Raw genomic sequence first — 10,000 nt, forward strand, 5'->3', positions numbered from 1 at the left:
CAAACTTGCCTCAACACACCTGCCTTCAAGTTTCTAGTATGCCTATTAAGAGCTTGATTAGCTGGTTCAGGTGTGTTTAATTGAGGTTGGAGCTAAACTCTTCAGGACACCGGCCCTCTAGGACCGAGTTTGGGCACCCCTGATCTACGCTCACACTATTTGACTGTCCTCAACTCCTAACGACGATGAAGAACTAGGGCTGGGCGATTTGTCCGATTTTAGCGATTAATTGGGTTGGCTTGAGAAAGCCCAACCTACTGATCTGCTACTTAAGCTTTTCATTCTTCTTCTTAGACTAAATTTCTGAACGCTACTCCTCCTAGAGCTTTCCAGCTAGAACCACCAAACTCAGCCCTGCTCTTCAGACTGATCTGACTTGGTGTGCTATATCTTTTCAGACTGATCCAACTTATGAGATTTAAATTTTTTGCCATATCGCCCAGCCCTATGATGAACATTTGTGTGTGTACAGTACGTAGTGTGTGTGTGTGTACAGTACGTAGTGTGTGTGTGTGTGTGTGTGTGTGTACAGTACGTAGTGTGCGTGTGTGTACAGTACATTTTGTGTGTGTGTACTGTGTGTGTGTGTGTGTGTGTGTATGTGTGTGTGTATGTGTTTTTTTGTGTGTGTGTGTGTGTGCAGTACGTTTTGTGTGTGTGTGTGTGTGTGTGTACAGTACGTTTTGTGCGTGTGTGTGTGTACTGATATATATGGTTTATGAGGACACAAATGTGTATAATGACATGGGTACTACAACGTAAACATGGTTTATGAAGACACTTCCTGTGTCCCCGTAAAACAAAAGGATTAAAAAAACATACAAAATGGTGTTTTATTAAATAAAAAAATTGCCAGTAGTTTCCTGTAAGGTGTAGGGCGATAGAAAATAGAGTTTGTACAGTATTAAAACCATTACGCTTATGGAATGTCCCTGTAAACCACAAATGCAAATATATGTGTGTGTGTATGTTTTCCAGGTGTGTGGATACGACACATCGGCTCTCAGCGCCGGTCCTCTCTTCAGAGTGCCTGTAACGGTTATAATCCCTGCGAGGTACGTCCGACCGCTCTGTTCCGCTCGCATCTGTGTTTCTGCTCGCCTGTCATGTGTGTTTGTCTCTTATAGAGTAGCTGACAGTCGCAGTCAGGAGATCACGTTCCCAGACCTCCACTTCAGGCCAGGACAGATCCGGCGGCATTTCATTACCGTCCCTCGTGGAGCATCATGGGCAGGTGATGTGATGCTGCATCACTGCAGGATTCTCCCAAACATTGATCTGTGATCTAACTATTCAGTCTCTTTCAGAGATCTCGTTAACGTCTCATTCTGGAGACGTGTCGTCGAAGTTCGTCCTGCATGCTGTTCATCTGGTGAAGCAGCGAGCGTATCGAGTCAATGAGTTTTATAAGTTCTCGTCTCTCCTGGAGAAGGGCTCGCTCACGGAGGCTTTTCCTGTGCTGGTACACAATACGCAAACTATTAGGGCTGCCCACTAATAGCTGACTAACTGTTATTCGACGAGAAAAAATGTTTTAAAGATATTTTGTAAATGTCCTACCGTAAATATATCAAAACTTAATTTTTTATTAGTAATATACATTGCTAAGAACTTCATTTGGACAACTTTAAAGATGATTTTCTCAATATTTTGATTTTTTTTGCACCCTCAGATTCCAGATTTTCAAATAGTTGCTTTTCAAGTAGTCAGCTTTCAGAGATTATGCATAAATCTCAGTTTCAGAAAAATGGACCTTTATGATTGGTTTTGTGCTCCAGGGTCATATATATACGTCTTATCATCTGAAATATGTTAGTAGCAGCAACTTTACACGGTCGCTTAATCTAATATAAACCTAGAAACTTGACTTGACTTAAAATACTCAGTCATTTTTGGTCATACAGATGAGAGTAATACATCTTTCGAATCTGTAAAGACTCTACGTTTATTTGTGGCCACTCAAAATAACAACAAAAATTGTGCTTTTGTAAAATAATGAAAGCAAACAGGATTTGCTTTCTGCCGTCTCGGTCTCTGTGAACATGAGCGTGTAAACTTACGTTACAGACATGAAAAATATATTTATTGAGGCGTTTGAGCGCTGATAGGCTGTAGGCAATTAAAGGCTCATTTTTAGGAATTACATGGTTTATTAATAAACGTGAGATTAGTCGACTGATTGCTTAAAAATGAACGACTACTAGTCGACCAGGGGTGCGTTTCCCAAAAGCATCGTTAGCTAACTATGGTCGTTAGTTCCAGTGAACTCTATTGGTAACGACGGAACTTGCGACCATCGTTCCTTTTGGGAAACGCACCATAGTCGAGGGCAGCCCTACAAACTATAACACATATTTTTTCATATATGGTTTGTCTGTCTGTCGGGTCACATGTTCATCTGTGTGGCTTTCTCAGCCAGGACGCACTCTGGAGCTCTGTGTTGCTCGCTGGTGGGCGAGTCTGGGTGACGTCACCGTTGATTATGTCATTTCCTTCCATGGGCTGGTGACGGCGCCTTCTCCTATTCATATCGTGAGTATCTTTAGGATTTAATGGCAGAAGCAGAAAGAAAATAATACTTTTATTCATCAAGGATGCATTAAATTGATCAGAAGTGACGGTAAAGACATTTATAATGTCACAAAATATTTCTATTTCAAATAAATGCTGTTCTTTTGAACTTTCTGTTCATCTGTGAATCCCGAAAAATAAAATGCATCACAGTTTCCACAAAAATATTGTGCAGCACGACTGTTTTCAGCATTGATAATAATCAGAAATGTTTCTCGAGCAGCAGATCAGCATATTATACTGATTTCTGAAGATCATGTGACACTGAAGACTGGAATAATGATGCTGAAAATACAGCTGCGCATCACAGAAATACATTACAGTTTAACACATATTCACATAGAAAACAGCTGTTTTACATTCTAATAATATTTCACAATTTTTACTGCATTTTTGATCAAATAATTGCAGCCTCGGTGAGCAGAAGAGACTTCTTACCAACCCCAAATTGTAAATTCTCTCTGTCAGTTAGCTTTATTGTTTTACCTTTAGCAGCACACGCCAAATTAATTAATGACTCTTGTTTCGTGTGTTTCTGTGTCTAGCACGCCTCTGAAGGGATTTCTAGTTTTCAGGTTTGTTCTCCGCTGAGATATGAAGACGTTTCCCCAACAATCACACTGAAGAACTGGGTTCAGCCTCTCCGGTAAACACACACACCTCACAGATCACCAGTTAATAATGCATCCTAAAGCTATTTTAAGCATCATATCGTCCTGATCTAGTGTATATACTCGCGTTTACTGTCGGAAGGATGTTCAGTGAAGCCCATAAATACAGTTTAAGTGGGGACTGGGTTGTAGGATATGACTCTTTGATCATAAAGCAGCTTCAGAAGATGAGGAGCTCCCAGAGGAACGCAAGGGCAAGTGTTCATGAAATATGCACGATTAATGTGTGCGTTTCTCCTTGACAGGCCTGTAAGTGCTAAAATAAAACCCCTCGGCGCCAGAGATGTGTTACCCAACAACAGACAGCTCTATGAGATCGTCCTCACTTATAATTTCCATCAGGTGAGTGTGACGATAACTACGTCTTTGCAGTTTTTATTAATGAATTGTTTGTTTACAGTGTTTGCATGGTTGATATGTGACCCTGCAGCACAAAAGCAGTGTTAAGTCGCTGGGGGATATTTGTAGCAATAGCCAACAATACATTGTATGGGTCACAATTATACATTTCTCTTTTATGACAAAAATCATTAGGATATTAAGTAAAGATCATGTTCCATGAAGATATTTAGTAAATGTCCTACCGTAAATATATCAAAACTTAATGTTTGATTAGTAATATGCATTGCTAAGAACTTCATTTGAACAACTTTAAAGATGATTTTCTCAATATTTCGATTTTTTTGCACCCTCAGATTCCAGATTTTCAAATATTGTTCTATCCTAACAAACCATACATCAATGGAAAGCTATTTATTCAACTTTCAGATGATGCATACATCTCAATTTCAAAAAATGGACCCTTATGACTGGTTTTGTGCTTCAGGGTCACATTTATTGATTCTTATTGAGTTATTGGTGTTGTTTTTCCAGCCCAAGAGTGGCGAGGTGACGCCTAGCTGTCCGCTGCTGTGTGAGTTATTATACGAGTCTGAGTTTGACAGTCAGCTCTGGCTCCTGTTTGACCAGAACAAGAGGCTCATGGGATCTGGAGACGCTTATCCACACCAGGTGAGCAGAAAATAAGCTTCACATGATCACATGATGCAAACCTGCTAAACTCTATTTATTTATTTTACGCATTTAGCCTATTCTAAATGTTATTAGACTACTGTTTTTCATACAAATACCTAAAAACCATAGAGTTATATTTTTACCATGGTATGCTATATGTGTGGTCTTAACTGTGTTTATCATGATTTAAATGTATGCTACTATGGACCAATGATTTAAAAAAAAAAAATCACTATATAAAAATGAGGTTGCTACAATTTTTACAGATGTTACTGATTTTGATAATGAACCAAAATTCACATCTGCATCCTAATTAAAGCTACTACTACTCCTATCAAATGTGCATTTCTTAGAGACAAAAAAAGTAATATTATTATTAATATTATCAGGCAGCAACACAAACCTGTTTCTTGATTTGAAACAACGTCACATGCAGAAACGAAGATATTTATTATTTTAAGGAAAATTAACAAATGGTCTGGTTTCTACAACTTTCGCTTTGGAGCAAAAAGTTGGCCTTAAACTTGAAAGAAATAAAGATTTGACATTTATCGTGATAATTATCGGTATGGACTGATAGGGAAAAAAATTATCGTGATATACTACATACTAAGAAATACTAATGCCACATTAAACCTAAAGAAAGAAATGTTATAAGTAAATATAAATTTAAACCATTTTGTGATGGAGCCTCCGGTTTCAAAAATAGCTTTTATTTAACATTTCCAACATTCAACACAATTTAAGCTAATTTGGGCTGCACAATTTCACCAAAAAGTCTAATTGCAAGTATTTGGTCATGTATTGTAATTGCAATTCAAACTTACTCATTTATTTATTTATTTGTTACAAATTAAGACTGCAAAAATGTTAACATTTGAAATGGTAGGCCAAATTTTGATATTTAATAATAATAATAATAATAATAAATAACATGCTGTAACCCAAGGTTCCTAAACCTCAGGGCTTTATGATAGGATTTCAGATTGTGATGTAAATACTAATGCCAAATTAAAAATTATAATCAAACATAATTAATCAAATTAAACCATTCTGTGATTGAGCCTTTTCCAGTCAGAAAAATAACTTTTGACATTTCTGACATATAACAAAATACACATTAATTTGGGATGCACGATTTTCACACACACAAAAAAAAAAAGTAAAGTAATTGCAATCGTTTTGTCATATTCTGTGCAGTTTGAATTTTTTTTTTTTAATTGTTGTTGTTATATATTAGTGTGAACTGTTACAAATTAAGACAGCAGATATTGCCATTGTACTGGGATGTAAGAAAGGAAAAAAACAATTTTAAATAAAAATAAATAATAAAATAAATAAAATAAAACAAAACAAAAAAAACCAGGGTTCCCTGGGATTTCAGGTTGTAAAAAAAAATACTAATGCTAAATTCAACATGAAGAAAAAAATAACTAAGAATTAGGGCTGGGCGATATGGCAAAAAATTAAAATCTCGATTTTCTCAGAACGTTTGACCAATTTTTACGATTTCTAACTAGTCAACTTGAAAATGTGACTACAGCATGATTCAAGTAACTTCTTTATTAACCCTCTAGTTAAAGAAAATCATGTCAACATGATGGAGATGTTAAACAAATCACTTGTTAAATGTCTTTGCAGAAAATCCATGCATGAACTACAACTACTTCTTGTACAAACTTATATGTTCAGAAATAATACGAGGAAAATCCTTCAAAAAAATGACTGTATACCTTCAAAATGACTGAAGGTATAACAACAGTAGACTATTATTAGCTTTAAATGTTACAGCTTTAGCATCCTGTCACCATGATGCAAACATGAAATATCAGACATACAGTAGTAGTTCTTTACAGGTTTTTTTATTCGATTGCGCTGCTTTTCCCTTGTTTTCTCTATGTAAACATGGACTGTTTGACTGTTGCATGCATGCACTTTCTCATCCTGTTTTAATTATGTGCGAAACAAGCAGGTGTTGTGCGATTCATGAGGTTGGGTTGCAGTATTTATTTGAGATGTGGTGTCTCTGTGGCAGTACTCTCTGAAGCTGGAGAAGGGCGACTACGCTGTGCGTCTGCAGGTGCGTCACGAGCAGCAGAGCGAGCTGGAGCGTCTGAAGGACCTGCCGTTCCTCGTGTCTCACCGGCTCTCCAACACGCTCTCGCTGGACGTCTACGAGACGCACCGCGCTGCCATGCTGGCCAAGAAGAAGGCCAACTCCATCACACTGAGCCCCGGCGCGTCGCAGCCCTTCTACATCACAGCCCTGCCCGACGACAAGTGAGTGTCCCTACAGACCAGTGCTGGGGCAAGTTACTTTTAAAGGACACATATTATGCCCCTTTTTACAATATGTAATATAAGTCTCTGGTGTCCCGAGAATGTGTCTGTGAAGTTTCAGCTCCACAGATAATTTATTATATCATTTTGAAAATGCCTATTTTGAGTGGAAGCAGAAACACGCTGTTTTGCGAGCCTGTCTCTTTAAATGCAAATGAGCTGATGCTCCCCGCCCCCTTTTCCAGAATAGAGCTGCGCCATTACAGCTCGTACCTGCTAAAAACATCTGTTTTGGTTCTGATTATCATGTTTATCAGCTGAAATCATGCATTTTAAACCATATGAGTTTAAACTTCTGATATAGGGTTTTCTGAGCGCACACATCTGAAGCACACGCACAGAAAGCGGCTGTCGCAGCATGTGAGCACTAAACTAAGTTCTCATTCACACACAAGCTTAGCTTAAAAACACACAAGTTACAAAAACAGTGGGTTATGTCTGTGAAGGTAAACTCCTGAATCACATGTTTATTTTAGATCTGTGTGGCAGCAGCAATATACAGTAAATAAATCAATAAATCACTGCTCTGTCGTCTCCTCTGAGGCTGGGACTCTAAACAGTGTTCAGTGCTCGTCTCTGCAGCCAAACACAGAACAGCTAGCATGCTTCGCTCAAACATTCTCCATGGCATTAGAACTAATACACCGCTGTCACTTGCGAAAACACAATAACGGCGCCGTGGGTGAAAACTTACAGATTAAGGGGCGGTGATATTATAATGAGATCCCTTTGCCACGTCACCAAGCGAGCGAAATCAGACGCTCTCGTTTTCTCAGACGCTTGCAGAAAAAAGGCTTCCCAAAACAAAGTTACCGAGTTAATCTTTTTCACGATTCCTTGGTTGGTAGATGCACCAGGGACTTGATTATAGCACTTAACACCTGGAAAAGTCATTTTTTCATGATATGTCACCTTTAAAAGTAATGCAGTACAATACTGTGTTACTCCCTTAAAAAAAGTAACTAATTGCATTGCTTAGTTACTTTTTATGGAAAGTAATGCTTTACGTTACTTTTGAGTTACTTTTTAAATCTGGGCAGGGTTTGCTTGTTTGTTTTTAATATAAAAAGTTATTTTACAACAAAAGTGAAGTGAATGCGCCTCAGGCTGAAAAAAAATGTAAATTCTCGTCTGTACAGTAGAGGGCGCCGCTCAAACTAATCACATGAAGAATATGACGCAGGAGAAGAAAGTTCAGCACTATTCAGCAATAACTAAAATAAAACACAAATGTGTCAATTTAGCTTATTAGTATGATTGAACTGGATCATCGAAGGTCAGAAGCAAAGACATTGGTTAATAAAATGGGATTAAATACATAAATTATATTTGTCTTTTTTAACATTTAATAATTGCAGGATTGTATAATATTCTGAGTTTGCATTTGACAGTATTTATTGATTGTGAGGAGCACTGAATGTGTTTGTGTGCAGTGAGATGAGTAAACACATGTTGATATTGAGTCTAGAACTACAGTAAGATCATGTTCACACACAACACTCTGCACTGACTCCTGATTTCTGTCACCATGGCAACACCAGAGCTGTCACTCAACACATGGAAACAAAGTAACTGCTGTTACTTATTTGAAAAAGTAACTCCGATATTTCCTTCTAAATTAAAAGTAATGTTACTTTACTAGTTACTTAAAAAAGTAATCTGATTACGTAAATCACGTTATCAGAATATTTAAAGCTGTTTTCGAGCAGCGCTCTTAGTGTAAGCTTTATGTTTGAAGCAGCTTCACAAACAGGCTACATTTCTGTGTTGTAAACATTAAGTAATAACAAAACTATTGGGATAAAGGTTTATAGTCCAGATATAGACTCTGACGTTGCGGCAGTCGAGATCAAAACGAGTAATTGACCTTTGGAACTAATGTTACGCTTCAAATAAAGATTGCATATTATTTTGTTGTCTAATGTTTTGTTTTCAGATTCGTGGGAGAACCGTGATCTCAATTCTAAAAATCAATTATCCAGACTCATACCTTAAAACACCTGCCGTCTAACTAATACTATTAGTACTGTTTCTGATGTTAAAATGTAGTTCTGCAGAAAACCCTTCCTTTGGTTCGTGCCGCGGTCCATGCGTCCAGCCGCCGCTGCTGTTGAGCCGTGAGCTGTCAGAAGATGCAGATGTTTGTCTTTGTGTTTCAGGATCCCTAAAGGTGCCGGACCCGGCGGCTACATCACCGGCTCGCTGGTTCTGCCCAAGAGTGAGTTCGGCAATCTCGTCTGTACAGTAGAGGGCGCCGCTCAAACTAATCACATGAAGAATATGACGCAGGAGAAGAAAGTTCAGCACTATTCAGCAATAACTAAAATAAAACACAAATGTGTCAATTTAGCTTATTAGTATGATTGAACTGGATCATCGAAGGTCAGAAGCAAAGACATTGGTTAATAAAATGGGATTAAATACATAAATTATATTTGTCTTTTTTTAACATTTAATAATTGCAGGATTGTATAATATTCTGAGTTTGCATTTGACAGTATTTATTGATTGTGAGGAGCACTGAATGTGTTTGTGTGCAGTGAGATGAGTAAACACATGTTGATATTGAGTCTAGAACTACAGTAAGATCATGTTCACACACAACACTCTGCACTGACTCCTGATTTCTGTCACCATGGCAACACCAGAGCTGTCACTCAACACATGGAAACAAAGTAACTGCTGTTACTTATTTGAAAAAGTAACTCCGATATTTCCTTCTAAATTAAAAGTAATGTTACTTTACTAGTTACTTAAAAAAGTAATCTGATTACGTAAATCACGTTATCAGAATATTTAAAGCTGTTTTCGAGCAGCGCTCTTAGTGTAAGCTTTATGTTTGAAGCAGCTTCACAAACAGGCTACATTTCTGTGTTGTAAACATTAAGTAATAACAAAACTATTGGGATAAAGGTTTATAGTCCAGATATAGACTCTGACGTTGCGGCAGTCGAGATCAAAACGAGTAATTGACCTTTGGAACTAATGTTACGCTTCAAATAAAGATTGCATATTATTTTGTTGTCTAATGTTTTGTTTTCAGATTCGTGGGAGAACCGTGATCTCAATTCTAAAAATCAATTATCCAGAGTCATACCTTAAAACACCTGCCGTCTAACTAATACTATTAGTACTGTTTCTGATGTTAAAATGTAGTTCTGCAGAAAACCCTTCCTTTGGTTCGTGCCGCGGTCCATGCGTCCAGCCGCCGCTGCTGTTGAGCCGTGAGCTGTCAGAAGATGCAGATGTTTGTCTTTGTGTTTCAGGATCCCTAAAGGTGCCGGACCCGGCGGCTACATCACCGGCTCGCTGGTTCTGCCCAAGAGTGAGTTCGGCAAAAAAGCTGTGAGTCGCCAGTCTCTTCAAACACAGGGTTGATTCAGCTCATCTGTAGGTCTGCATGC

At 38.0% G+C, this 10,000-nt stretch overlaps 1 protein-coding gene across 1 annotated transcript in view; it reads left to right on the top strand.

Moving 5' to 3' along the window:
- LOC107593811 (tripeptidyl-peptidase 2-like) overlaps nucleotides 1–10,000 on the top strand; it is a gene marked incomplete at its 5' end in the record, with an annotated part of 31,747 nt that overhangs the window by 10,947 nt on the left and 10,800 nt on the right. The window contains 10 exons of the mRNA XM_016283691.1: nucleotides 979–1,055; nucleotides 1,128–1,234; nucleotides 1,308–1,462; nucleotides 2,416–2,532; nucleotides 3,117–3,217; nucleotides 3,488–3,584; nucleotides 4,116–4,253; nucleotides 6,292–6,536; nucleotides 8,756–8,835; nucleotides 9,874–9,941. Coding sequence (XP_016139177.1) covers nucleotides 979–1,055; nucleotides 1,128–1,234; nucleotides 1,308–1,462; nucleotides 2,416–2,532; nucleotides 3,117–3,217; nucleotides 3,488–3,584; nucleotides 4,116–4,253; nucleotides 6,292–6,536; nucleotides 8,756–8,835; nucleotides 9,874–9,941 — 1,185 coding nt within the window. The remainder of the gene's footprint in view (nucleotides 1–978; nucleotides 1,056–1,127; nucleotides 1,235–1,307; nucleotides 1,463–2,415; nucleotides 2,533–3,116; nucleotides 3,218–3,487; nucleotides 3,585–4,115; nucleotides 4,254–6,291; nucleotides 6,537–8,755; nucleotides 8,836–9,873; nucleotides 9,942–10,000) is intronic.

Source organism: Sinocyclocheilus grahami, unplaced genomic scaffold, assembly GCF_001515645.1.
Source record: "Sinocyclocheilus grahami isolate Dianchi unplaced genomic scaffold, SAMN03320097.WGS_v1.1 scaffold176.1, whole genome shotgun sequence".
In the NCBI taxonomy this organism is placed as follows: Eukaryota; Metazoa; Chordata; class Actinopteri; order Cypriniformes; family Cyprinidae; genus Sinocyclocheilus; species Sinocyclocheilus grahami.